The sequence below is a fragment of the Halichoerus grypus genome, chromosome 14, assembly GCF_964656455.1.
Source record: "Halichoerus grypus chromosome 14, mHalGry1.hap1.1, whole genome shotgun sequence".
NCBI lineage: Eukaryota > Metazoa > Chordata > Mammalia > Carnivora > Phocidae > Halichoerus > Halichoerus grypus.
Window position 1 is genome coordinate 92,208,841 of NC_135725.1, and position 27,115 is coordinate 92,235,955.

Sequence of the window (27,115 nt, forward strand, 5' to 3'; positions counted from 1 at the left end):
GAGCACAGGCGAAGACGGCCCACCCCCTTCAGGTCTGAGTTGTCCTGCAGGCTCACGAGTGCAGGGGAGTCGGCCTCGGCCCCTCTCACCGCGTGGTCTTCCTGCTACCGTTTCTGCTTGCCATCCTTGTGGGAATCACACTTGTCTTCCTGGCGGGCTGGTGGAATCTCTCTGTGCCTGTGTCTGGCAGTCTCTGGGACACCTTGGCTTGGCCCCTTCTCTCCCACGCCAGACCATGGGGGACATGGCCTTGGAAGATTACACCCCTTCCCCTCCGCTGTCTCTGGGATTCCGATGCCCGGGCCTATGGTTCTGGACGACCCTGTCTCCCCTGTTTCTCCTTTTGTGCGACTTCCTTAGCTTTACCTCCAGCCTGGGCCCGATCTTTCTGCATCGTGCTTTAATTTCTGAGAGCTCCTTCTTGCTTCAGGCAGACACTGCCTTCCCATTTCTCCGGAGGTGACATCTGGAACCTGGATTCTTTCTTATGTTTTTCTCTTTGGCTCAGTCTCTGCTTCTCCTGAGCTCAGGCTGAGTGAGTTTCCCTAGCCGCTCACACTAAGGGTGGGCACTCACATGCTGAGGGCCCCACTGTCAGGTCGGGCAGCCTGTCATCACTGTCATCTGGGTGAACAGGCTCACTCCTCAGAGCAGATTCTTCCCGCCTCTTCCCTGAGGGTAAACTGTGGCCACTGGGCTCCCAGGCCGAGCCAGGGAGGAAGCTGGGGCCTAAGGACAGTGCAAGTTGCACTTAACCCCCTGCGTGCAGCCAGGCCTGGTGTCCCCAAGCCAGAGACACTCTTTCACCCTCCCTTAGAACCCCTCCTGTCTTCATCCCAGGTGAGGTTGCACAGATCCAGCCATGCTGGTTTGAGAAGGAAAACTTGGGACTCTGACTGACTCTCAAACAACTTTCCTGAGTTCGTCCCACCTTCTCCCATTCCCAGAGGCTCCTGAGCATCTGGTTTCACAACCGTACAGGGACCAGGTCTATCATATTCATTGCCCAATGCCTAGCACATGGATGGGCAGGGGGGAGGGGAAATGAATGGAGGAGGGGCCTGGTGGAAGTATGGGTAGAATGGGTGGATAGGTGGGTGGATGGATGAATTATGAATGAGTGCATGGTGGATGAATTGTTGGATGGGTAGATGGATGGATGGATGGTGGATGAATGGTTGGATAGATGGACGGATGAACTACGGATAGTGGATGGATGTATGGATGGATGGTAGATGGATGGCTGGATGGATGGTGGATGGATGGATGAATGGTTGGATGGATGGATGGTAGGTGGCTGGCTGGCTGGCTGGATAGTAGATGAATGGTTGGATGGATGGTGGATGGATGGTTGGATGAATGGTTGGGTGGTGGATGGATGAATGGGTGGTGGATGATGGATGGATGGGTGGATGGATGGATAAATGGTTGGATGGATGGATGAATGGTTGGATGGATGGATGAATGGTTGGATGGATAGATAGTAGATGAATGGTTGGATGGATGGTGGGTGGATGAATGGTTGGATGGATGGTGGATGGATGGATGGGTGGTGGATGGATGGATGGTAGGTGGATGGATGAATGGTTGGATGGATGGATGAATGGTTGGATGGATGGTGGGTGGATGAATGGTTGGATGGATGGTGGGTGGATGAATGGTTGGATGGATGGTGGATGGATGGATGGGTGGTGGATGGGTGGATGGATGGATGGTAGGTGGATGGATGAATGGTGGGTGAATGGATGGATGGATGAATGGTTGGACGGATGGTAAGTGGATGGATGGTAGATGAATGGTTGGATGGATGGTGGATGGTTGGATGGATGGTGGATGAATGAATGGTTGGATGGATGGATGAATGGTTGGATGGATGGTAGGTGGATGGATGGATGGATGGATAGTACATGATGGATGGATGGATGGTTGGATGGATGGTGGATGGATAGATGGATGAATGGTTGGATGGATGGTAAGTGGAAGGATGGATGGATGGTTTTGGATAGATGGATGGATGGATGGATGGTTGGATAGATGAATAGTAGGTGAATGGTTGGATGGATGGTGGATGGTGGGATGGATGGTGGATGGATGGATGGACGGATGAATGGTAGGTGGGTGGATGGATGGATGGTAGATGGATGGTGGGTGGGTGGGAGGACATCCAGCCACATCTATGAGCATTGAGTTTGCAACAATAGCCCCAGTAAGGCTCAGGGGAAGTGGGTCAGTTGGAAGAAAAGGAGGAGGGAGCTGCCTATCACCATGGGGCTCTGTGAGAGTGAGGTGCCCTCGGTCAGTGATTGGTTACATCCTGGGACAGAATGAACAGGTCCGCCATGCCCCCACCACCTTCCCAGGGGCTGGGCATCCAGCTGGTGTAGAGAGGCTTGTTCTTGAGAGTGACTCAGAGACATGTGTCTTGGAGTCAGCACCTCAGGGTGGGAGCTCAGCTTTCTCCCCCATCTCTCATGCACCGTCCAGCCTTGTTTGTGGCAGCTCCGGTCTCTGGGAGGCTCTGAGTGCCCCATGGTCCATCTCTGACATGCACAACCCTCCCCAGCAACTTCCTGTCAGACCAAGCAGAATCCTCAGCTTCCCCGCCCCAGCATGGTGTGCTTTCCCACCCTGCCTGCCTGGGGGTCTGGCGGGTGGTGGCAGGCTGCATTTCAGCCTGTCTGAGATTCGGGGAGCTGGCCCTGGGTGGGGTGGGGTGGGTGGCCACCCACCGTGCTCCCTGAGCCCACGGCAACCTTGGGAAGCGTCTCTTCAGGGGCTCGGCTGGGCCAGCTCTGTCTCTCCACAGCTGGGGCTGCCCAAAGCAGAATTACACCTTCAATGGCTCATCCTCCGAGATCAACTGGTGAGTTCCCTGGCCAGTCTGGGACCTTGCCCTGGCCCAGCCCCTCGGGACAGAAGCGCAGCCTTGGCCCGGGCGCTGGGCGGCGCTGGGATGCCCCTCAGAGCACCTGAGGGCTCGGGGGCCGTGTTAGAATGATAGGCGTCACCACAGGGGACTTGACTCAGCAGCCCCCTTCCCGGCCCCCACCCCCGCTCCAGCTCAGCCCGCAGACCGTGTGTGGGGAGGGGGGCAGCTGGAGGGCCTCAGCAAGTCGTAGCTACTCCTCCTGTGGGTGACACGTTCACCCAAGGAGAGCCGTGGCCCCAGAGCGACCACGGTGCCTGGTCCAGAGTTTAGGATGCGTCTCCTGGGGCTCGGCCACCTCCCGTAGGACCACCAGCATTCCAGCAGACCCTGCCCCTCCCCAGCTAGGCTGCACCTCCCCGAGCCCCAGAGCCAGGCTGGGCTGGGGAGGAAGGGAGCCCCGGGCTCAGTCTGCACTTGCCCCAGCGAGCCCGTTCAGGGCGAAGGGCCCCCTGAGCCTGCAGCACTGCCCCACACCCCCCAGCTTCTGGCCTGCCTCCTTTCCCGGGGAGCCTCCCCTTCCCCTCCTGTTCTTTCCCTCCATCCGCCCAAGGAGCAGCTTGGGGTCAGCAGAGGCCCCGGGGCTGGGGGACAACAGCCCGAGGCTCACCTCCCTCCCTCCCCAGGGCGCCCATCCTCTGGGTGGAAAGAAAGATGACTCTGTGGGCTATTCAGGTGAGTGGGGGGCGTGGCTCCGGGTGGGCCCTGCTCCCCCCAGCCCCACTCAGGCTCCGCCCCTCCTAGGTCATCGTGGCCATAATAAGCTTCCTGGAGACAATGCTCCTCATTTACCTCAGCTACAAAGTGAGTTTGACCCCACCTAGCCTGACCCTCCCCTCTGACCCCCTACCCCACTCCTGGCTGGCTCGCCCCCCCCCACTCCCTGACCTCCACCCCACTCCCTGACCTCCTGGCTGGCTCGTCCCCCCCACCCCACTCCCTGACCTCCACCCCACTCCCTGACCTCCTGGCTGGCTCGCCCCCCCCACCCCATTCCCTGACCTCCACCCCACTCCCTGACCTCCAGCTGGCTCGTCCTCCCCCCCACCCCACTCCCTGACCTCCACCCCACTCCCTGACCTCCTGGCTGGCTCGTCCCCCCCCCACCCCACTCCCTGACCTCCACCCCACTCCCTGACCTCCAGCTGGCTCATCCTCCCCCCCACCCCACTCCCTGACCTCCACCCCACTCCCTGACCTCCTGGCTGGCTCGTCCCCCCCCCACCCCACTCCCTGACCTCCACCCCACTCCCTGACCTCCAGGCTGGCTCGTCCCCCCCCACCCCACTCCCTGACCTCCACCCCACTCCCTGACTTCCTGGCTGGCTCGTCCCCCCCCAACCCACTCCCTGACCTCCACCTCACTCCCTGACCTCCTGGCTGGTTTGTCTTTCTCTTCCTGCCCCCACGGTCCCCAGGGGAACATCTGGGAGCAGATCTTCCGTGTCTCTTTCGTCCTGGAGATGATCAACACACTGCCCTTCATCGTCACGGTGGGTGAGCAGCCAGGTGAGGAGTGGGGCACCCCCAATGCCAGCCCCCTGACTCGTCTCCTCCACAGATATTCTGGGCGCCCCTGAGGAACCTGTTCATCCCTGTGTTTCTGAACTGTTGGCTGGCCAAGCACGCCCTGGAAAACATGATCGTAAGCCGTGGGCCGGGCAGCTGCCATCCTCCTGGCCTGGGTGGTGAGCCCCCCAGGACGCCACCAGCCTGGCGGGGAGCTGGCCACCGTCCCTCAGTGCCCCAGGAGGCCAGGGTGATAAGCAGAAGCATGCTATGTCTGTCACCACAAAAGGCCGGTCTCCGCCCTTCCATCTCTGTCCTGACCAGGACTGACCTCCGCCTCGTGCTACAGGGGAGGTTCAGCCTGGAGCTTTGCCTGAGCCCAGGAAATAAGTGGCTGCAGGGAGGAGGGGCGAGAGCAAATAGGCCACAAAGACCAGGACCACGTGACCCGGGCCCACGGACAGACCCTCTGCTGAGTGTCTGGCCAAGACCCCTTTACAGAGCTGTCAGCAGGCAGCCTGACACAGGTTCCCCCCCAGGGCGGCCGTCCCCTCCGAGTCCAGGCCCCCTGGGCTCACCCCCATCCTAACTAAAGCCAGGGCCTTCCAGTCCTGTGCCCCCACCCACCCCCACGGGGGGGGGTCGCGAGAGGGGGTTGCAGAGAGCTGAGGGCTGAGAGCAGGTGTCCCCGGCGGGGCCTGGGATACCGCTACACCTCCCCTCTCACGCTCACTCACGGGCCCTGGGACGCGTGGCCAGAGGGCCCCGGCTCCGTGGCGGGTCCCAGGCTCTGCCCCTGACCGGCCCGCGTCCCGCAGAATGACTTCCACCGCGCCATCCTGCGCTCGCAGTCAGCCATGTTCAACCAGGTGCTCATCCTGTTCTGCACCCTGCTGTGTCTGGTGTTCACGGGGTGAGTGCGCCCGGCGGGGTCCCACCAGCCCTCCGACGGCCCTCGCCTTGGTGGCCAAGAACTCAGAAGGGCCCCGCTGTGGCCGGTGGCAGTCCGGCCCGAGGCCCAGGGGGCGGCCCAGAGCCCACACTCCCAGGGGGCCGGGGGCCTGAGTCCAGCTCCTCTAGGAGGAGGCAGGGGTCGGGCCGTGCCCGGTGCTGGTGAATCCAGTCACCACCTCCTGTGCCCCGGGCAAGGATGCGGGGCAGGCACCAAGGCCTGGGAAGGAGAGAAGGAGGGCCACGGCTTCCTGCCTCCCCTTCCCCACGCCCTACCAACACACAGAGCTCGGCGGGGCAGGACCCGCATCCACAGGGTGGAAATCCCCCGGGTGATTCAGCCCGCTCTCTCCCGGCGCCTGTCCCCCTGGGGGAGGGTTTCTGAGCCTGTCTCTGTGCTGAGCACCCCACGGTGGGTGCTGTGGGCCCCCTAGGCCCTGCCAGCAGCACCTTCTGTCTGGGGACCGGGACTCGGGGGTCACAGGCGTGGGAAGCAGCGCTGTGCAGCTCTGAGCGCGGGAGGGGCTGGGCAAGCCCCACGCCCTGTCTGACCTCCTGGGTGAGGAGGAGGCTCAGAGGTGGGGTGGCATGTGGGGGCTCACAGCTGGGGGCACACCCACCCCCACTGGCTCCCAGGACCACACTCAACCAGCGCAACTCCCCATCCAACCTCAGGGTGCATTTTCCAGGGGGACTGTGGAGCTGTGGGCTGGAAAGGGAATGCCCAGGGGGAAATCCGAAGAGCGGGGTTGTGTGGGCTCTGGCAGACGGGGAGGGGGGGCAAGCGCCGGAAGCCCACATGAACTGAGCTGGACTCAGGACCACGTGTGGGGTGGGGGTTCCCCTGCCAGTGATGGGGGCACCTGGGCAGGCAGAGCTGCACCCGGGAGCTGTGGCCGCGGCCCCGCCCATGGCCCTCTGACCGCCCGGATCTCCAGGACCTGTGGCATCCAGCACCTGGAGCGAGCAGGCGAGAACCTGTCCCTTCTCACGGCCTTCTACTTCTGCATCGTCACCTTCTCCACTGTGGGCTACGGCGACGTGACGCCCAAGATCTGGCCGTCCCAGCTGCTGGTGGTCATCATGATCTGCGTGGCCCTGGTGGTGCTCCCACTGCAGGTGCGCCTCCAGCCCCCATGCCCCCCACCACCCGGCGCCCAGCACGGGAATGAGCAACGCCAGAGACCCGAGTGGGACGGGATGGGGGAGCCCTTCACAGCGGGCCCTGCGGGGCGGCCGGGTGTCTGGGGCTGGTGAGGCCACGCCCAGCGGGGCGAGGAGCCAGGGGCGGTGTCTTCGACGGGGGGGCCGCCGTCTGTTGGTGGGACGGGGCTGGGGGTGGAGGCTCAGGAGCGAGGATGCTGCTGAGCTCATGCTGGAGTAGCTGCCCGCCCCCTCGGGGAGGGTGGAAGGGGGTGGTCCCCATTTCTTCCCCGCGCCCTTCCGCTTAAGTCCGCTGCCTGGTTAGCGCCCTCAGACAAGAGCAAAGACAGCAGCGTGCCCGCTAAATCTCCCTCCCAGAAGGCGGCGGTGGCCACCGCTGCCCGCACTCGTGGGCTTCACACGGCAGAGACGTCCTGTCCCCGTCTGGAGGCCCGAGTCTGAGTCCGGGGTGTCGGCAGGGCCGCCTCCTTCTGGAGACCCCGAGGGAGGCTCCCTTTCATGCCCTCCCCGCTTCTGGAGCCGCGGGGATCCCTGGGCTCCCCCAGCTTGTGGCTGTGTCCCTCCCATCCCTGCCCCCGTCCTCACGTGCCTCCTCCCTGCGTGTCCCTCCGTGTCCTCTGCCCTCATTTTAGGAGGCCCACCCCAATCCTGTCTGACCTCACCTTAACTAATCATACCTGCAAAGACCCTGTTTCCACATAAGGTCCCACGGGGAGGTTCCGAGTGGACGTGACTCTTAGGGGACACGACTGAACCTGGCACGGTCGGGTCACTTACCCCTCTCGGCCCCGGGAGGCAGACGCCACTGTGCCAGGTGGCAGAGGAGGAGGCCGGGGCCCGGAGCCCGTGGCACACGGCCCCCACCCTGCCCAGGGGACCCCCTCCAGCGGTGGAACTGGTCCTGTGCTGCAGGGCCACAGGGTCTTGTCCCCGGAACCTAGCAGATGCGCCATAAATTCAGTGGAACGATCCCATTTCAGCGAGCTAGTGGCGGGCCGCCCAGCACGGGTGAGCCCACCGGAGGGTAGCTGCTGCCGCTGACGGAAGCTGCGGTAACCCGCGGTCCCGGAGCTGGAGGGGGAATCGGCTGGAGGCAGGAGGCCGCCCACACCCCCGCGGCTCCGCGGGGCCCTGCTCCCTTCCCTGGGCCACTTGTATCTGTCCTTTTCCTAATTTAGAAGGACTCCCCATGTGAGGCTGGCGTCCAGGAGGCGTGGGCGGGGTGAGCGGGGTGGGCAGGACCCCACGGCACCGAAAGTGCCCTTCCGCGCCCGGAGTCTGGATTTCGGACTCTGTGTCTGAGACTCTCCTGACACCCCCAGGCTTCTCCAAAAGGGATCTTGGGGGCCGATGGCAGCCCCAGGGTCTCATCATCACCTGCATGTCAGGAGTGCAGACTTGGGCATTGCGTCAGGGTTGCTTGGGCTCCGGGGGCCGGGGGCTGGGACGTCTGTCCCCCCCATGCTCCCCCTGACCCTCCGCCAGCCCTCTGTGCTATCCGGGGAGGATAGCTCCGCATGTGCTGCCCCAGAGGGAGAGCACCCTTCCCCGCACGGCCGGCACCCTCAAGGCCCCCTGAGCCCCAGGCCACCTGGGACGCGGCCGCTCTCACCTGCAGTTCGAGGAGCTGGTCTACCTGTGGATGGAGCGGCAGAAGTCGGGGGGCAATTACAGCCGTCACCGGGCGCAGACTGAGAAGCACGTGATTCTGTGCGTCAGCTCCCTCAAGATCGACCTGCTCATGGACTTCCTGAACGAGTTCTATGCACACCCCCGGCTGCAGGTGAGGCACCCCGGGCGCTGCGGGCCTCGGTTTCCCCACCTGTGCAGATGAGTCCGCACTGACCCCAGGCCCGCCTGCAGGACTACTACGTCGTCATCCTGTGCCCCACCGAGATGGACATCCAGGTCCGCAGGGTCCTGCAGATCCCCCTGTGGTCCCAGCGGGTCATCTACCTCCAGGGCTCTGCGCTCAAGGACCAGGACCTCATGCGAGCCAAGTGAGTGCCATCCCGGGGCTGAGGGCGGGGCCCCGAGCCTGTCTGAGCAGGGGCCTGAGGTGGGAGGGTCATCAGGGAGACCAGCAGCTCCGGCTCTGTGCCCGCCGCCCGCCCAGGCCAGCCAGGCCCCACGCTGCCCAGCCCACCTGTCCTCCCGTGCCCAAGGGTCAGCCTGCCAGAGCTCCCATCCTCCCCTGCTCTGGTGTCCAGGGGATGCGGTGGGGTTCCACGAGTGGCTCCAGGTGGAGCCAGGATGGGAAGGTGGGGGCTGTGGGCAAGGTTTCTTTTAAAGACAAGCTAACAAAGTGACTTGACATAAGAAGACTAAGTTGTTAGATGGAACTTTCCAGAATGTGCCAGTGCATGTTCTGGGACACCCCAGGAAACCGCCTTATCACATCTTCATACCAGGGACTTCAAGTCATCCTTTGTGATGGGTTGTGGGTTGTACGGACCAAGGGGAAGCAGGAAACCAGACAGCCGGGGCACCCACCTGCCCACCTCCTGAGCCCTGGGTCAGTCCCACTGTCCCACCTGTAACGTTTCAGAAAGGAATCCAGCATGGAGGTGGCAGTGGCCGGGGGCTCAGCCTCTTCTGTGATCCAGCACCCAGCTCCAGGCCAAGGGGCTGGGAGAGGCAGAGGCCTGGCAGGGACAAGCAAAGAGCCAGGGTGGGTAGGGTGCAGGGCGACGTGGTGGGGAGGGACCAGGCCTCCCATCCCTGGGGCGTGAGCAGTTCCTCAGTGCCCCTGCTGCAGCCAAGGGCTCTCCAGGGTGGGAGAGGAGAGCAGAATGCGTCATCCATGTCCCCAGACCTTGGGAAGGGACAGGCCGGCAAGTGGGCAGGTCCATCCTCTTTGCCACCAGCCCAGCCCCGGCTTAATGGGGTCATAGAGAATGGGCCCCCCGCAAGCTGGTCAGTGCCCTGATGCCAGGCCATCAGCCCAAGCGAGGTGGGGTCTCGACGGGGCCCACCCCTTCCGGCCTCTGCGTTGAGCCCCTGGTGTCTGAGACGGAGCATGGACGGTCCAGACTGTGCTCAAACCTGGTGCTTTGCAGGATGGACAACGGGGAGGCCTGCTTTATCCTCAGCAGCCGCAATGAAGTGGATCGCACAGCAGCGGTGAGTGCCCCTGGGGCCAGAGCAGGAGGACGCCTGAGGGCAGAGACCCTCCCCTCGGCGGCTGCCGCCCCATGGCCCTGACCCCGCCTCCCCCGCTCAGGACCACCAGACCATCCTGCGCGCCTGGGCCGTGAAGGACTTCGCACCCAACTGCCCCCTGTACGTCCAGATTCTCAAACCCGAGAACAAGTTCCACGTCAAGTTTGCAGGTACGTGGGGGCCGTGGCTGTGCACCCAGGTGGGGGTGCATTTTGCCAGGTGGGGTGTAGAGAAGGGCTGGAGCACCCAAGAGCTCACAAAGGCCTAGCGGGGGGCACAGCTGAGCATGCTCAGCAAGGCGTGGGGCGCAGTGGAGCCCACGCAGGTCTCGCCGTATGAGATGACCATCTTCCCCCTGGGGCCCCAGGGTCAGTGGTACATCCAAGAGGCATCTCTGGGCGCACCCCCGCTGGGCTCCTGGGGGGGCAGGTGAGCAGGACCCCAGCCCTGGAGCTCTCATCAAGCTGGGAGTCAAGCACAGAGGTGCTGGGGCAGACAAGGGGGCGCCCCGGGGAGGGTGCTGGACGGTGGGGCACCTGCTGTCAGGACAGTGACGTCTGGGCGGCCACCTGCCCCCTCCTGCCACAGACCACGTGGTGTGTGAGGAGGAGTGCAAGTACGCCATGCTGGCCCTCAACTGCATCTGTCCCGCCACGTCCACGCTCATCACCCTGCTGGTGCACACGTCCCGTGGCCAGTGAGTGCTGGGGGAGGGGGCGTGGGAGGGGGCAGGCCCGGGGAGGGACGGCGCAGGTGGCGGCCGGGGTGGGGTGCCGGGAGAGCCCACAGGCCACCGAGGCCAGTCTCAGCCCCAAAACATGTTGGCAGCCCCCTAAAAGTCAGACCATCGTGTTTACAGCTTTTAAAAGCTGCTCGGGTGACCCCTCAGGCCACCCCCCGAGGCTCAGCCATGCAGGGCGGGGTCCGGGTCGTCCAGGCTGGCCCTGCTGGCCTCCACCCATAGCCAGACGCGGGATGCGGGACAGCAGGGGGCGTCAGCAGCCCCCGGGGGGCAGGAGGGGCGGCTGGCCCTGGTGACGTCGCGGCCGCCCCGCGCAGGGAGGGCCAGGAGTCCCCGGAACAGTGGCAGCGCATGTACGGACGCTGCTCGGGCAACGAGGTGTACCACGTGCGCATGGGGGACAGCAAGTTCTTCCGCGAGTACGAGGGCAAGAGCTTCACCTACGCCGCCTTCCACGCGCACAAGAAGTACGCGCCCCGGCGGACAGGCGGGCGGGCGGGGGGGAACGCGGGTCTGGCTGGCCCCCTGAAGCCGTGCCCCGCGCAGGTACGGCGTGTGCCTCATCGGGCTGAAGCGGGAGGACAACAAGAGCATCCTGCTGAACCCCGGGCCGCGGCACACCCTGGCGGCCTCCGACACCTGCTTCTACATCAACATCACCAAGGAGGAGAACTCCGCCTTCATCTTCAAGCAGGAGGAGAAGCAGAAGAAGAAGGGCTTCTCGGGGCAGGGTCTGTACGACCGGTCCTCCCGCCTGCCCATGCACAGCATCGTGGCCTCCATGGGTGAGGCGCCACGCAGGCGGGCACTCCCCCTGGGCCTCCATGTCCCCATCTGTCCGCACCTTCCTGCAGGGCCCTCGTGGGCACCAGGGGTCCCACCTCCGACCTGGGAACCAGCCACCCCCAGGAAAATCTCGGGGAGGGGCAGCCAGCCAAGGTCGGCCGCTCTGTTCCAGGGACAGTGGCCATGGACCTCCAGAACACAGAGTGCCGGCCGGCACAGAGCGGCGGGGGCGGTGGGGGCGGCAAGCTTACGCTGCCCACAGAGAACGGCTCGGGCAGCCGGCGGCCCAGCATCGCGCCCGTCCTGGAGCTGGCTGACAGCTCGGCCCTGCTGCCCTGCGACCTGCTGAGTGACCCGTCGGAGGACGAGCTGACGCCATCGGATGACGAGGGGCTGTCTGTGGTGGAGTGAGTGCCGTGTGCCGGGGCAGAGGGGCGGGGGGAAACGGAGACAGGCCTGGGGGCTGCGGCCAGCGCGTGGGGAGGGAAATGTCCCCGTGGGCTCCGAGCCGGGGTTTCGCGGGAGACTGGCAAATGGAATCTTCTGGGGACTCTGCACAGATGTGAAAGCCGGGCTGTGCCGCCTGCCCCCTTGTCCCTCCTCCGCCTCGCGCCCTGGGCCACCACACCTCGGTGCCAGGCCTGCTCGGTGGGGGTGGCTGTCCGCTGAGCATCGTCTGTGGAGGTCACGACTAGGGGAGCCCTTGGTGAGGCGCCCTCCAGGCCCGGAGGCCCCTGGCCATCCTGAGCCATCCTCCTGCCCTGGCCTCTGTCTGGCGCCTTGGCCTTGGCCGGGACAGACAGGCTGCTCCCCGACGGCAGCACCACGGCCAGGTGCCAGGGCTCCCCCAGCAAGGCCGTGGCCACTGCTCTCTCTGCTCCTGGCCTCTGTCTGCTTCCCAGATGGGGCAGACGGGCCTTAAAGAGGGACCAGCTCTGAGATCCGGGGGGGCACCCAGGGCGGCTGGACACCCCGGGGCAGGTGGCGTGGCTGGCCGCTGGGGCCGCCCCCGTGGGGGGCACGCTGGGTGCTGCTGGGGAGACCCGCCCAGCCCAGGGCAGCCAGCAGAGAGGGGCCGGGGGCCAGCGTCTGCCCACGGGCTGGGGTGCTGGGGCCTTCAGGGAGGGCACGACCCTTGGGTTGTGCCCGAGATCCCAGGCCCCGTGTAAGCTCGTGCGTGTGTGCACGTGTGTGTTGTGTGTGCGTGTGCATGGTGCGTGGATTTCCGCCTCAGACCCTGTGGTCGGGGCACAGCCCTGCTTCCCACATGCAGTCCCTGGGCAGGCACCGGTCCGCGGGGTCTGGCGCCTCCGTGTGGCCGCCCGGGGCACAGCCCTGCTGCGCTCTGGGGACGGGGACCGCGGGCCGGGGCGGAGCCACGGGGGGGGGGCGGTCGGAGCGGAGCCCCCGGGCCACGCTGACAGGAGGGCTCCTGTCTCCCGCGGCAGGTACGTGAAGGGCTACCCCCCCAACTCGCCCTACATCGGCAGCTCCCCCACCCTGTGCCACCTGCTGCCCGTGAAGGCCCCGTTCTGCTGCTTGCGGCTGGACAAGGTGGGCGGCCCCCTCCCCCGAGCTCTGCCTGACTTTGCGCTTCCAGGTAATTGCGAACTTCGGAAAAGCTGCAGGATGAGAAGGAAGTCCTGGGCCTTTGCCCGGACGCACTGTTTGCTCTCGTCCCCCGTAGACGGGCGTCGGTTTCCGAGGCGTGTTGTTCCCGAACCTGAGAGCGGGTGGAGCCCCTCCCCCCACCCCTGCCTGCTTCCCGAGAGCAAGGCCATCCCTCGGCTCCCATCTGGTCCACCGGCCGCCTCAGAGCGCGCCCCTTGTCCCACGGCCCTCACTGCCCTTCACACTGTGGGCTCCCCGCCGGGACCAGTCCACGCCATGCGCTGCACGCAGCTGTCCCGTCCCTTTTCGCTTGGCTCTCGGCCCTGGCATCTGGAGGTGCGGACAGTGGTTTGGTGGCACCTGCCCGGGGGTCCGTGAACTTTCTCATGAGAAGACTCCGCGTGTGCACCTGGGGCCCCATCGCCAAAGGTGACACGTGTCCTTGGAGGCACGAGACGTCCCTGTGCCGCATCCCTGGGGGAGCTGATGTGGATCACGTGGCACACGTGGCCCACCCAGGTTCCTCCGTTTTTGCTTTTGTGGTTAGTGAGTCATTTGTGGGGAGAGCTGCCCTTCACCTGGGTGTCTCTCATCCCAGATTCCTTCTGTATCTGTTTGCTAGCGTTGTGCCCTGAGGAAGCGCGTCCCCTTCTGCATTTACCCCTTTGCGCAGTATGGCCTCAGACTCCTCTTTGGTTCAGGGCTTATCGCTGCGCTTACTCCTGTGGGATTGCAGTTCTTGGCCAATCGTTACTGACTTCAAGGCTCGGACTTTCCCGTTTCGCAGGGGGAAGCCCTACAGGCCGGCTGGGGCGGGCTGGGGTCCCTGTCGTCCCTGGAATGCTTCCATGGTGTCCCCGCCCCGTCATGCACCTGCCCTGCTCCAGGCCTGGAGCGTCTGCAAGGAGCCCCGCTTCGCTCGGTGCAAAATGGGGTTGAGACACCAAGTTCTGGGCATGGGGCGCACTCGGCTCCCGGGGTGTCACTGCATGTGGGTCTCAGCAGACACAGCCGGAGCCCACATGCACACCCACACGCACGCACGCACACATGCACTCATGTACACACACGCGCACGCACGCACACATGCACTCGTACACACGCGCACACACGCAAGCATGCACACATGCACTCATGTACACGCACGCACACATGCACTCATGTACACACGCACACATGCACTCATGTACACGCGCACGCACGCACAGATGCACTCATGTACACACACGCGCACACACATGCAGGCCCCATGCACTCGTACACACGCATGCACACATGCACTCATGTACACCCACACGCACGCACACACACATGCACTCGTACACACGCGCACACACGCAAGCATGCACACATGCACTCATGTACACACACGCACGCACGTACACATGCACTCATGTACACACACACACGCACACATGCACTCATGTACACGCGCACACACACATGCAGGCCCCATGCACTCATGTACCAACGCGCACACGCACACCCACACACGCACGCACACATGCACTCATGTACACATACGCACGCACACATGCACTCATGTACACACGCGCACGCACGCACACGCACTCGTGCACACGCACTCATGTACACACACGCACACATGCACTCATGTACACGCACACACACATGCACTCATGTACACACGCGCACACACGCACACCCCCACATGCACGCACGGCCACATGCCCTCGTACACACGTGCATGCACGCACACATGCACTCATATATACGCGCACACACGCATGCACTCATGTACACACGCACGCATACATGCACTCGTACACACGCACAATGCACTCACGTACACACGCACGCACACGCACTCGTACACACACGCACACACACATGCACTCATGTACACACACGCGCACGCACGCACACATGCACTCATATACGCGCACACACGCATGCACACATGCACTCATGTACACACGTGCACACACGCGCGCACGCACACGTGCACTCACGTACACACGCGCACACACGCATGCAGGCCCCATGCACTTGTACACACGCATGCACACATGCACTCATGTACACACACGCACATATGCACTCGTGCACACATGCACTCGTACACACGCGCACGCACACACACATGCACTCATGTACACGCGCACGCACGCACACACTCGTGTACACATGAGCACACATGCACATGCACTCATGTACACACACACGCACACACATGCACTCGTACACACGCACGCACTCATGTACACACGTACGCACATGGCACGCACGACCCAGATCTCCTTTCTGCATCTGCTATGATGCGGGTTGGCACAGCGCCTCCCTCCCCTCCCTGACGGGACCGTCCCCCACCGCGGGCCCCGCTCGCCGCTCTGCCCGTGGCAGCCTGACGCGGAGCCGCCACGAGCAGGGTGGGCGGGTCTGCTGGGGCCTAGGGCTCCCACGGGGCTGCCGCGGGCCGTGAAGGGACCAGGGCCAGCTGCTGACAACCAGGGGCCTGTGGGCGCCCTTCGGTGAGGGGTCCCCGGGGAGCCTGGCGTCATCACGGTGGCCAGCACTGCATGAGAGTCAGTAAAGGGAGACCCCACAGAGATGGGGGAGCTCCTACCACACGCCGTCAAGAGCAGACCCAGCGGGATGAGACCGGCCAGCCACAGGGCAGCCGGGGGAGGCCACCACACCTGTCCCCGGTGGGCTTTTACTTCAGAAGAGCCCCTCCGAACTCACCCCTTCTCCGAAAACCAGCAGGCCTCCCCTTCTCGGAACTGGCCTACGGCTTGTCCCGGGTTGCAATGCTCTCTTCTTCCCGATGAACCTGGTTATTGCTGGTAAAATCACGGTGGTTCCATTTCCAAGGCTGACGGCCGACCCTGCCTCTCCGCAGGGCTGCAAACACAACAGCTACGAAGACGCCAAGGCCTATGGCTTCAAGAACAAGCTGATCATCGTCTCGGCGGAGACGGCGGGCAACGGGCTGTACAACTTCATCGTGCCGCTGCGGGCCTACTACAGGTCCCGCAAGGAGCTCAACCCCATCGTGTTGCTGCTCGACAACAAGTGAGGCCCGCCGCACCCCCTGCCCCGACCTGCAGATGCCCCGGCCCCTCCCCTGCTCCGCCCCCAGGCCCCCCGGTCCTCGGGAGCACCCGCTCTCCCTCCCTCACGGTTTCTGTGTTCCCCATACTGCGAATCCCCGGGGGGCCGACGCCCGGCCCCAGCACCTCGACCCCCAGAGCCCGGGGTCTCACCTGGGCAAGTCCCCCCGGCCCCGGGGCTGTGGTTTGCCCTCGGGCAAAATAAAGAACAGCCCTATGGGTCTCTAAAGGCCTCCCGGGTCTGATGTGCTGCGGTCCTGGGGTACCTCTGCTCCACCCAGCCCTGCTCACCCAGGGCAGGGCCCAAGCTGGGCACGGGGGGTGAGCGGCAGAGCAGGACGGGCACCCCCAGGACCTGCTCTCCCCACAGGCCTGACCACCACTTCCTGGAGGCCATCTGCTGCTTCCCCATGGTCTACTACATGGAGGGCTCCGTGGACAAGTAAGGTGCCGGGCCGCCTCGCCATCTCCCTATAGAGCCCACGGTGGAGTGGGGGCATCGGCCCGTTTCTTAGCGGAAGGCCCCTCCCGCCCCTCCCCTCCTCTAGTCTCCTTCTCCCCGGGTGTGGGCAGGCCAGGAGGTAGAGCGGAGGGAGAGCAATGTGCGCCCAGAGGGAGCTCCCGGCACCCCCGACCTGGTGTTCGGCGACCCCTGGCCACACGGCTTGTTCACCCCCCCACCCCAGCCTGGACAGCCTACTGCAGTGCGGCATCATCTATGCGGACAACCTGGTGGTGGTGGACAAGGAGAGCACCATGAGCGCGGAGGAGGACTACATGGCGGACGCCAAGACCATCGTCAATGTGCAGACCATGTTCCGGTGAGAGGCCAGGGGCTCACACCCAGGGCAGACGCAGCAGGGCCAGGCTGGGTCCCACCCTGAGCCCCCCAGCCATTGCTGCAGCTGTGACCACGGGACCGCACCCTGAGCACCCCAATCCATGACGTGGGGGCCCTACCCCGAGCCCCCCCAATATCTGTGACCAGGGGACCTCACTCTGAGTCCCTCCTCCCCCATCAGTGATCAGGGGACCCCGCCCTGAGCCCCTCCTCCCCTGTCCGTGAGCAGGGGACCCCTCCCTGAGCCCCTCCTCCCCTGTCCGTGACCAGGGGACCCTGCCCTGAGGCCCTGCTCCCCGTCTGTGAGCAGGGAACCCCTGCCCTGAGCCTCTGCCCCCCATCCATGGTCAGGGGACCCCCGCTCTGAGCCCCTGCCCCCATCCATGATCAGGGGACCCCACCCTGAGCCCCTGCCCCCATCCATGATCAGGGGACCCCACCCTGAGCCCCTCCTCCCCTGTCAGTGGTCAGGGGACCCCGCCCTGAGCCCCCCTTCCCCTGTCCATGACCAGGGGACCCCTCCCTGAGCCCCTGCTCCCCGTCCGTGACCAGGGGACCCCACCCTGAGCCCCTGCTCCCCGTCCGTGAGCAGGGGGCCCCCGCCTGAGCCCCTGCCCCCCATCCATGATCAGGGGACCCCGCCCTGAGCCCCTGCTCCCCGTCCGTGAGCAGGGGACCCCCGCCTGAGCCCCTGCCCCCCATCCATGATCAGGGGACCCCGCCCTGAGCTCCTGCTCCCCGTCCGTGAGCAGGGGACCCCCGCCTGAGCCCCTGCCCCCCATCCATGATCAGGGGACCCCGCCCTGAGCCCCTGCTCCCCTGCAGGCTCTTCCCCAGCTTGAGCATCACCACGGAGCTCACCCACCCTTCCAACATGCGGTTCATGCAGTTCCGTGCTAAGGACAGCTACTCTCTGGCTCTTTCCAAGCTGGAAAAGGTGAGCAGCTGCACCTGACCTGCCCCGTGCCACCTCCTGAGCTGTCAGGGTTCAGAGCCTGGAGGGAATGGGGGGGTCTGGGGCTCAGGGGCCACGGGAGGCCGAGGCACCTGCTCTCCTCTGGCCAGAGGGAGTCAGAGTTGGGGACTCAACTACCCTGTGAGGTTCCTGTGTCGTCCCCAAGCCTGTAGGGGCACTGGTCCCCCTGGTGGCCGGTCCAGGCCTGGCCGTGCCTGGGTTGAGGCTGCCCGCCGTGGCCGTAAATACCAGCACGGGGGACACTGACTCCCCATTTCCCGCGCCCCAGGCACTGTGCCCAAACCTGAAACATGATGGGTCTCAACTACCTGGCAGGTGCACACAAAGGACCGGGGGTCAGAGAGGGGAGGCAGTTGTCTGGGGTCACGCGGTGGAGGGGAGGCAGGGTGGGAATCCACTGTTGGCTCCCCGGGCCTCCAGGAAGGGCATCGGCTGGCGTTGGTGCGGAGCTCTGGGGCACAGGGACCGGCCACCCGGGACGCAGGCTCTGGTGAGGTCGTCCCTGCCCAGGCCACTGGCAGCACCACTCCACAGCAAGGGGCAGGGTGTGTGCTGGGGTGAGGGTAAGACCAGGGAGCAGGTGAGCTGCCGAAGAGGAGGCCCGGGCCTCCTCGGGAGGTTGGGTGCAGCAAGCACTTGCTGTGAGCATCGAGCTCCTGGGCCTGGGCTGCCCGCCTCCTCGGGGAACAGAGGTCTCAGCGGCTGACCGCACAGCTGCCATCCACCCAAGCCAGGCCGGCCCATCAGCCCCAGCCAGAAGGGACAAGCTGCAGCTTCACCCTGAGCGCCGGTGGAAGTGCGTCCCACCCAGGGCTGGGTCAAGAGGCCTGTGGGGACCCTGGCGCTCCGCTTGCCAGAGGGACAAGTAGAAGCCGGGCAGGTGGCCTCCAGGCCCTCAGAGAAGACAGAGGGGCGCCTGCTCAGCGCAACGGCCAGAGGGACCTCAGGCACCCATCCCATCCAGGCCCTCCCTGGAGTGTGCTCTGCCCAGCACCCGGGGCCAGCCCTCCCGGCCACTCTGAGCCCGTCCCAGCAGCCTGTGGGCTGAGCGTCCATCTCTGGAATGATTGGAGTGCACCGGATTCTGGGTCCAAATGCTGGGGCTGCTGCTCTGGATATGAGCAGGATTCTCGGGGTCTGGGAATTCAGGTCTGACCCGAGCAGGGGCGGGGGTGACCGGCACGGGGTTCGGCTCCAGGCTGCTGGTCCCGGCCCTCACTGCCAGCTTCCCTCGAGCCACACAGTCCCTCAGGGGCCTCCCGCACCGCCTGTTCTAGGAGGTGGGCTTCGAGGCGGTCAGCCTGCGCTCCCGCTCTCCCCTCCTTCTGCAGCTGACGTCCCCCATTGACCCTGTGGTGGCAGGCGCACCCCTGCCCAGCTCAGGATGGTGGACCCCATCATGTGGCTCCGTGGTCTGGGCCCGGGCAGAAGGGAAGAATGTGTGAGAAGCAGCCCCGGCTCCTCCAGGCTGATGTGGACTGAGGCCCTGGGCTGCAGAGACTCGGGCTGACATGGGCGGGTGTCCCCGGGCCGCAGAGACTCGGGCTGACATGGGCGGGTGTCCCTGGGCCGCAGAGACTCGGGCTGACATGGGGGGTCCCCGGGCCGCAGAGACAAGGGCTGACGTGGGCGGGGGTCCCCGGCCGCGGAGACAAGGCAGACATGGGTGGGGGGTCCCCGGGCCGCAGAGACTTGGGCTGACGTGGGTGGGGGGTCCCCAGGCCGCAGAGACTCGGGCTGACGTGGGCGGGGGTCCCGGCCGCAAAGACAAGGGCTGGCAGAGCTGCGGGATGCCACCCCCCTCAGAGATGGTTGGAGCCGACGTCGCACCAGCCCCCGTGAGTCCTGGGCCTGGAGGCCACGGAGGCCTTGTCTTATGACGTCCCGACTAGGCTTGGCCTGGAGCCCCCGTGGGTCTCTGCCCCCCAGGTGCGCCCCGACGGCGACGGCCCCCACGGGAGCCGCTGGGCTCGTTTTTTTACAGAATTAATGGCAGTTTATTTTTATGAAAGCGTGCGTGTCTTCTACTTCAAGGAGCACTGGATGAAGAAGGTGGTTTTTGAAAGGGCGACCCAAGTTGCCTTGGCACCTGCTGGTCACAGAGCCGTGTAGAGAGAGGACCCGGCTGCAGGATGGCCGGGGAAGGTGGGGCCTCGCCGTGCGGACCCCCCACCCCGTTCCGGCCGCTTCTGCCCCGCAGGGCTGCCCGTCCAGTGCGGCCTCCGGCCCCTGCCCCGCCTGCAGGAGGGGCTCATCCACGCCTGTCCCGACCTCGCCGGCCCGCGCGCACGAGCTGGGCCTCCGGTCAGAGCGCTCGCATCCCTCCCGCACCAGCCACACCGGCAGGGCCTCCTGCAGCCTGAGAACGTGGGCCCCGTGTTCCAGATGCTGGGGACGTTCTGTTACACATGCCGCAGCGCCGCGCCTCCCCGGCCCTCCGCAGCCTCCCAGGACCCGCTTCCTCCTCGCTTCACGGGAGCCGCTCAGGGGAAGGAAGGCGCCCTTTGCACAGACTTGCGGGTGCCGCCGCGCACCCGCGTGATGTGCCCCGAGTCCTGCGCACAGACGCGCTCCTGGACTTGGGCCTGCAGGCCGCGTGGCGTGTGCTGCGTCCAGACACGGCTCGCCTCACCGGCCGGGGCACCACCACCAGAGCCCGCCGCCCGGCTCCGTGCCCCATGCCCACGCCCTGCCGCCCTCGGGCAGGAAAGGCCTCCAGGCGGCCCCTGGGTCTTCCGCATACCGTGCCTGCCTTCTGCCCTTGAAGCAAGTCTGGTCCCATGAGAAGGGGGCTTCTCGGCTGTCGGTCGCAGCGAACCTTGGGTGCTGAGGATAATGACCCCGAAGACGTCTAAGTCCGACTCGCCAGGGCCTGGGCAGAGTGTGGTGCGCAGTCGAGGGACCTTGTGGACCGGAGAGGGTCCCGCGGGGGCCCAGTGTCCTCACCGGGGACCTGCCAGGCAGGAGGCGGAGGGTCAGAGTTCGGCAGGTGCACCGTGCTGGCTGGGGGGCAGGAGGGAAGGGCCACGAGTGGAGGGACGCGGTCAGCTTCTAGAAACGAAACAGGAAAGGACTGTCCCCTAGAGCTGCCGGGAGCGCGGCCCCCCAGCGCCTTCATCCCACGCCGTTGGGCTCCCGACGTCCGGAGCTGGACGAGGGTGGCTCTGTGTTCCTGAAGCCACAGGAAACCCCCGTGGCGAGTCCCTGGAACTCGGTGCTCACGGAGCATCGTGGGCGCCATGGGGGAACAGGGAGGCAGGAACGGCGCACGCCTTTCCATGATTTCTGTGTGTCCCCACGCTCCACCGTCCCGTCCGACTTCACTTAAAAACACAAGCTCAAGGATAAAATTACTGAGATTATTTTGAATTTTGGGATGGCGAGAGCGGCGCATTAAAGCAAGCGTGGGGCCCCATGGGACCGTGGAGGTCCCACGCCCAGCATGGGATGGGGGGCCCCAGATCCCCACTCTGAGTGCGTCTGGGGGGCGCTAGCTGGTGCTGTGGCCCGAGCTCGGCCGTCTGCTGGGGCACGCACACCCTGCCCTGCCGTGCGCCGCTGTGGTGCGAGCACCGCCTGAGTCCCCCTTTCCTGCAGAGGGAACGGGAAAACGGCTCCAACCTGGCCTTCATGTTCCGCCTGCCGTTTGCCGCGGGCCGCGTCTTCAGCATCAGCATGTTGGACACGCTGCTCTACCAGGTCAGCGGGTCAGGAGGGCAGGGGGTCGAGGGCAGCGGGAGCCCCAGCCTCCTCTCCACCTCCAGCCGACCAAGCCCCGTTCTGAGCGTCCCTCCCTGGGTCCACCCCGAGTGTCCCCCGTCCTTCTCCTCCCAGAAAGGCGCTGCCCTGGGCTCTGCTCCCGGCAGCCTCTGGGTCTCCGATCCCCAGGCCGGACAAGGCTTCCCAGTAGGAGGCTGCGGGCGCGTGCGAGGACCCGGCCTGTGCCCGGGGCGCCCCCGCCTCACTGCGGCCTCCCTCTCTGGCCAGTCCTTCGTGAAGGACTACATGATCTCCATCACCAGGCTGCTGCTGGGCCTCGACACGACGCCCGGCTCCGGCTACCTCTGCGCCGTGAGTGACGCGGCGGCCGGGCGGGGATGCGTCGTGGGGCGCGTGTGGCCGGCCCCAGCTCAGGGCCGCCGCTCGCTCTAGATGAAAGTCACGGAGGAGGACCTGTGGATCCGCACGTACGGCCGGCTCTTCCAGAAGCTGTGTTCCTCCAGCGCTGAGATCCCCATCGGCATCTACAGGACCGAGTGCCACGTCTTCTCGACCTCTGAGGTTCGGGCCGGGGGGCTCCTGAGGATGGGCTGGCGCACGAGAGCCCGCAGGCTTCCTGCGTAATTTGTGCCGCTGCCGTGTTTCAGTCTGGGATCCGGGCCTTTGCTGTCAGGCCCTTCTCGGGTCAGGTTCATGTGCCCCCACACGTGGCTGGGTGGCTGGGACCCCCAAGTGGGGCCGGGGGGCTCAAGGACGAGGGGCCCTGTGCCGCCAGCTGGAGCCACACTGGGCAGCCTGCCACGCGGGTCCCGAGCCCACGAGGGGCCCAGGCAGTGTCTGGGGCTGGGGGCGGGGGCAGAGGCACCAACAGGCACCCAGGCTGCCCCTGGTTTCCTTTGCAGCCCCACGACCTCAGAGCCCAGGTGAGTGGCCTCGTGAGCCTCACATCGAGCTGTGCTGACGGGTGCAGAGTCCTACCTGCGCTCCCCCACCCCAAGCCTGGGGGGCACGGGGCCCCGGGCAATGGCAGGGTCAGGGAGTGCGTCCCCAGGATGGGTCAGCCGTGGCGCAGCTCCAAGAGGGCCCCTGGGGAAGCAGGCTCATCCAGCCGCCTGTGCTCTGTGCACGTCCCGCTGTGGCCCCCCTTGTGGCGGGGGGCCCCCTCCCTGCTGATCTGGCCCGACCCATGCCCCCAGCCTCTCAGGGGTGCTGCCAGGTGGGAGTCCCCACGAGCCCCCGGGTTCCCATGCACCCACTGAGCCACTGGCACTCCCCGTCTACCACGCTCCCCGTCCCCACTCTATCCAGTTCTCCAAGATGGGGAAATCGGGGCTCACAGAGGGGTGGTCCTCCGTGGCAAAATCAGGATAGGCAGGGCCCAGGTGGGAGCCATGGAAACAGGGCCCCGAGAGGTGGGGGAACTGCCCTCGTCCACCCAGCAAACGTGGACAGGCCTGGAGGCGGTTTGGGGCTCAGGAGGAAGGCTTGGGGCTGGCACCCCCCCCCGGCTGGAGGAGGAAGGCGCTCATGCCCCTGGGCCCTGGGGTCCCCCAGCAGGAGGCTGGGGCCCCCCCTCCCCATCACCCTCCCGCCCTGGCCAGTCCCAGATCTCGGTGAGCGTGGAGGACTGCCAGGACACGCAGGAAGCGAGGGGGCCCTGGGGCGTGCGGGCGGGCGGCGGCGGCAGCACCCACGGCCGGCACTCGGTTGGCGGCGACCCCGCCGAGCACCCGCTGCTGCGGCGCAAGAGCATGCAGTGGGCCCGGAAGCTGAGCCGCAAGGGCCCCAAGGCCGCAGGGAAGGCGGCGGCCGCCGAGTGGGCCAGTCAGCAGCGGCTCAGCTTGTACCGGCGCTCCGAGCGGCAGGAGCTCTCCGAGCTGGTCAAGAACCGCATGAAGCACCTGGGGCTGCCCACCACCGGCTACGGTAAGGGCCCGGGCGGCACCGCCCGCCACTGGGACTGGGACACACACGCGCCGGCCGCGGTGCCCAGGGCCCCCGCCACCTGGGGCCTCCGCTCTGCCCGCTGCCCCCACGAGGCCCGCTGGAGCCCCTCTGGTGCGAGGACACAGGACCCCCCAGAACTGGCCCTGAGGCCCGCAGGGAGGGCTCACCCTCACCGCTCTGGGGCCTCAGTTTCCCCATCTGTAAAACAAGGGACTAGATCGAGCTGACTGAGCCCAGCATGCAGAACTCGCGAGAGCCGTGGCCGTAGGGCAGGGCGGGCCAGGCAGGGCTCCCCCAAACCCAAGGGCACAGTCCTCACGTGGGGACGGATTAGCGCCTCTGGGATCAGGCACGCGCGGGTGCTCTGTGTTCTCGTGGAGGACGGGAACGTGGCGGGGAGACCCCGCAGCCCCCGGCCACCCCCCCCCGGCCTTCCCAGCAGCCAGAGCGTATGGGGCACGTCAGGGCGCAGCTGGGCCCGTGGCCACATCGGGCCGCACAGCAGCTCCTGAGACAGTCACCCGCTTCTGCTGCTTTGTGGCCGCACCCCCAGACCTGGCAGCCCCTTCTCTCTGGAGCTTATCTGGGGGAGAAGTTCACGACCTTGGCCAAGAGCGGAGCCGGAGGAGAGGCGCTCTTTCCCACGCCCGCTCTGCAGGTGCCGCTTCTGCCGTGGGCTGGACGGGAGCGCAGGCTCCCCGCCGCTCCCGTCTGCACCCACACCGCGCTGGGTCGAGCCTCTGGCGGGTATTGGGTCACGTCTCGGGGACTCTGCCTGTGAGTCGGGCTTGGCTGTCCCACCGCGGGCACGGGCTCTCCCCAGCCTGCTTCCTGCGGCCCCCTCCATGTGGGACCAGAGGCTAGAGTCTGGGGGCCAGTGCCGCCCCCACCAGGCCGAAGCTGCACGGTTCACCTCCGTCCCCCTCCACGTCCCTGCCCCTCCGAGCGGTGTGCATCCGGCCCCACGGCCAGGAGCAGCAGATAGGGATTCGGGCCTGCCGACCCTAGAGCTGGCACCTGTCCCATGTTCCCCTTGACCTCTGCAAACCCCCCCACCGCCCTCCCCAGAGCTTGGCAGAGAAGGAACCCATGTTACCGCTGACGGGCTTGCTTCCCCGGTGGCTGGCGCCGGCCGCTGCCGGTCCCCGAGTGCACGGCCCCCCATGTGCGGCTGGCTGCCCCCCGCCCTCCACCGCTGTGCCGGCCGCCGCACGCTGCTTGCTGACCTCTCTCTCTCTCTGTTTCTGTCTGTCCCTCTTCCTGTGTGTTCCGTAGAGGATGTAGCAAATTTAACAGCCAGTGATGTCATGAATCGGGTAAACCTGGGATATTTGCAAGGTAATTCTGCTCCGGCGGACTTCGGCTGCCACACGAGGGGGCATGCCAGCCGTGGCCACCGGGCCACCTAGGGCCCGCCCCAGCCAGGCAGGCGGACAGAGAGTAGACAGGAGAGGGCCCCCGTGCTCCCAGATCACCCCCATGCAGGGCCCTGGACACCCTCGTCCTCTGTGTGTGGAGGACATGACTGACCCCGGGAAGGCGCCCTGACGGTCACTGCGCCGCGCTCAGGGCTCACCCAGTCCTTCTGCTCCCGTGTGCTCTCAGGGTAAGCCCCGCTGTCCACGTCTGCCCTGACCGTGCTCGTGGCTGTCAGCCTGCAGCTGGCCCGAGATGCCGGGGACCCTGAGCCCACCCAGCTCCGGGGAAGCATCCAGACAGATGGTTCCGAGCCTGGGTCCCACGCACGCGCACACACATGGGGGGGCGCAGCGAGGCCTGGGCCGGCGGCTGGGGAATTGGGGTCTGCTCTGTCCTGGGCCTTTGTGAGCTGCCCGAGTCAGGTGGACCTTCAAGAGGGGGATCTCCCTCTCCGGCTGAGACAAAGCCTGTCCATACTCCCCTTTCTCATCCGGGGCTCAGGTTTCTTCCAAGAGGATGCCCCGCAGCCCCCAGATCTGCCCTGAGACCCCAACCGAATTCAGAGTAGCGTCCAGGCCATGGTCCCTGCTGCCAGGACCCCTTCCTTCCCTGGGAGCTTCTCGCGGCCCTAGAGAAAGCTCCATGCTGGCATGTCCAGGCGCCTTGGGGCAGCCCCTTCGTCCAGGGCTGACCCCAGAGGGGAGGGTTTTCCTGGGCTGGAAGCCGTCTGGGGCAGTCCCAGGCCCGGGAGTGAAAACCTCGGTGGCTCACAGCCCGGGGGTGCTGAGCGGGGCTGGCCCATCGGGGCCCGTGGCGGCAAGGCATTAGCCGCTCCTGGGTTCTTGGGCTTTTCCTTAACCTGAAAGTCAGGATGGCATTCATGGAAGACCCACAGGGCCAGGACGGATCCAAGTCCAGCAGCTTCCAGGAACAGGGTGGCCGCATTGCCCCTCCCTGCACCCGGCCGCACCCTTGCTTTCTGCTGAGGCTGAGGGCCCCCCTATATGTGGACGTTGGGAAGCACCTGGGGCCGGATGCAAAACCAGAGGAGAGGGAAGCCCGTTAGCCAGGCCCCCGGGGAGGGTATCATCTGCCAGGCAGCCCACTGAGAGTGCAACTGTCCACCTTCACCCCTGCTCGCCACCACCCTTGAGGGAGGTGGCTGAGGCTTGGCTAAGTGCCGGGCTGGGGGGCAGTGAGTGCAGACCCTGGGGCATGGGGTGGGTAGGGGAGTGGAAGCATCTGGTCTACAGGGTCGCTGGAAGGTCTGGGATAGTAGGGGTGCGGGGATGGGGGGCAGGTAAGGTGACACCTCCTTTGGTCATCTGCCAGGAGAGCCATCATCAGCCCCCTGCCCCCACCTGCGCACGGTGGTCACAGTGAAGCTGACCTGTCCTGGGGAAATCAGGGTAGTGGCTCGAGACCAAGCCCCTCTCAGCCCCTGGCGCTCCAGCTGGGCCCCCACACCTCGCAGCCCACCACCCCCAGACGCACAAAGCCAGGCCTGGCTCAGTCCGGTCCCAAGCTCTGCTGGTTTCAGGACCACCCTGGTCGTCCAGCTCAGGGGGAGACACGGGCCCAGGCTGGGTGGGGAGGGCCCCAGGAGCAGGTGCCAGCACGTGAGGATGGGCACCCAGCTCTGGCTGCCCACGGAGGGATGGCCCGTGTGCCCTGGGGGGAACCAGCTGCTGGCTCTGGCCCCAACACCAGCCCCCACTTTCTGTGCCCCAACCCGGCGTGTGTCTCAGCATGGCGCTCCGCTGATACCTGCGGTTGGGGGTCCGCAAGACCCACCTCCCTCTCCACCTGCGGCACCCCTGTACGCGCCACGAGGCCCACCCCGCAGGCGCACGCGGGGCCCGGGGCTGGGAGGTGTGCCTCCCTGCACGGCCACCGATTGAGCCCCCCGCTCGGTGGCTGGCAGCTTCCACCAAAGGGCCCCAACGCGGGCTGTGGGAAGAGAGCAAAGAGCCAGGGTCACCAGGAAGCTGTTCCTGGAGTGGACGCAGAGGCTGGTGCCAAGGGACGGCCCGAGAGTCTGCGCGTGTCTGCGGGACCCACCCCCCAAGGCCCAGCCCGTGCCCCCGCCTGCCTCCCAGGAGGCTGCTGTGCCCGGCCCGTTGCTGCAGGGGGCAGATTCAGCTCCGAACTGCTCGGCCCCCAGCCTCGCTGGCCAACTGGCTGCTTCTCCCGCTTTGCAGAGAATCCCCTTCTTGGGGGCCTGGCCGGTACAGTCCTGCCAAGAGCGAACGGTGCAGGGAGGAAAGGACAAGAGCTGGGGGCACAG

The 27,115-nt window shown here is 65.9% G+C and overlaps 1 protein-coding gene across 3 annotated transcripts in view; it reads left to right on the top strand.

Moving 5' to 3' along the window:
- The window catches only part of KCNT1 (potassium sodium-activated channel subfamily T member 1), a 56,207-nt gene that overhangs the window by 27,177 nt on the left and 1,915 nt on the right, over window positions 1-27,115 (top strand). For all 3 annotated transcript variants that reach the window (XM_036113120.2, XM_036113109.2, XM_036113111.2), the window contains 26 exons: window positions 2,807-2,863; window positions 3,553-3,601; window positions 3,671-3,730; window positions 4,345-4,419; window positions 4,488-4,571; window positions 5,254-5,348; window positions 6,325-6,505; window positions 8,169-8,333; window positions 8,414-8,550; window positions 9,610-9,673; window positions 9,774-9,882; window positions 10,301-10,409; window positions 10,772-10,921; window positions 11,001-11,239; window positions 11,413-11,647; window positions 12,689-12,794; window positions 15,715-15,887; window positions 16,296-16,367; window positions 16,612-16,746; window positions 17,592-17,703; window positions 21,340-21,441; window positions 21,730-21,813; window positions 21,895-22,023; window positions 22,365-22,385; window positions 23,064-23,388; window positions 24,685-24,747. In XM_036113120.2, coding sequence (XP_035969013.1) covers window positions 2,807-2,863; window positions 3,553-3,601; window positions 3,671-3,730; window positions 4,345-4,419; window positions 4,488-4,571; window positions 5,254-5,348; window positions 6,325-6,505; window positions 8,169-8,333; window positions 8,414-8,550; window positions 9,610-9,673; window positions 9,774-9,882; window positions 10,301-10,409; window positions 10,772-10,921; window positions 11,001-11,239; window positions 11,413-11,647; window positions 12,689-12,794; window positions 15,715-15,887; window positions 16,296-16,367; window positions 16,612-16,746; window positions 17,592-17,703; window positions 21,340-21,441; window positions 21,730-21,813; window positions 21,895-22,023; window positions 22,365-22,385; window positions 23,064-23,388; window positions 24,685-24,747 — 3,131 coding nt within the window. The remainder of the gene's footprint in view (window positions 1-2,806; window positions 2,864-3,552; window positions 3,602-3,670; window positions 3,731-4,344; window positions 4,420-4,487; window positions 4,572-5,253; window positions 5,349-6,324; window positions 6,506-8,168; window positions 8,334-8,413; window positions 8,551-9,609; window positions 9,674-9,773; window positions 9,883-10,300; window positions 10,410-10,771; window positions 10,922-11,000; window positions 11,240-11,412; window positions 11,648-12,688; window positions 12,795-15,714; window positions 15,888-16,295; window positions 16,368-16,611; window positions 16,747-17,591; window positions 17,704-21,339; window positions 21,442-21,729; window positions 21,814-21,894; window positions 22,024-22,364; window positions 22,386-23,063; window positions 23,389-24,684; window positions 24,748-27,115) is intronic.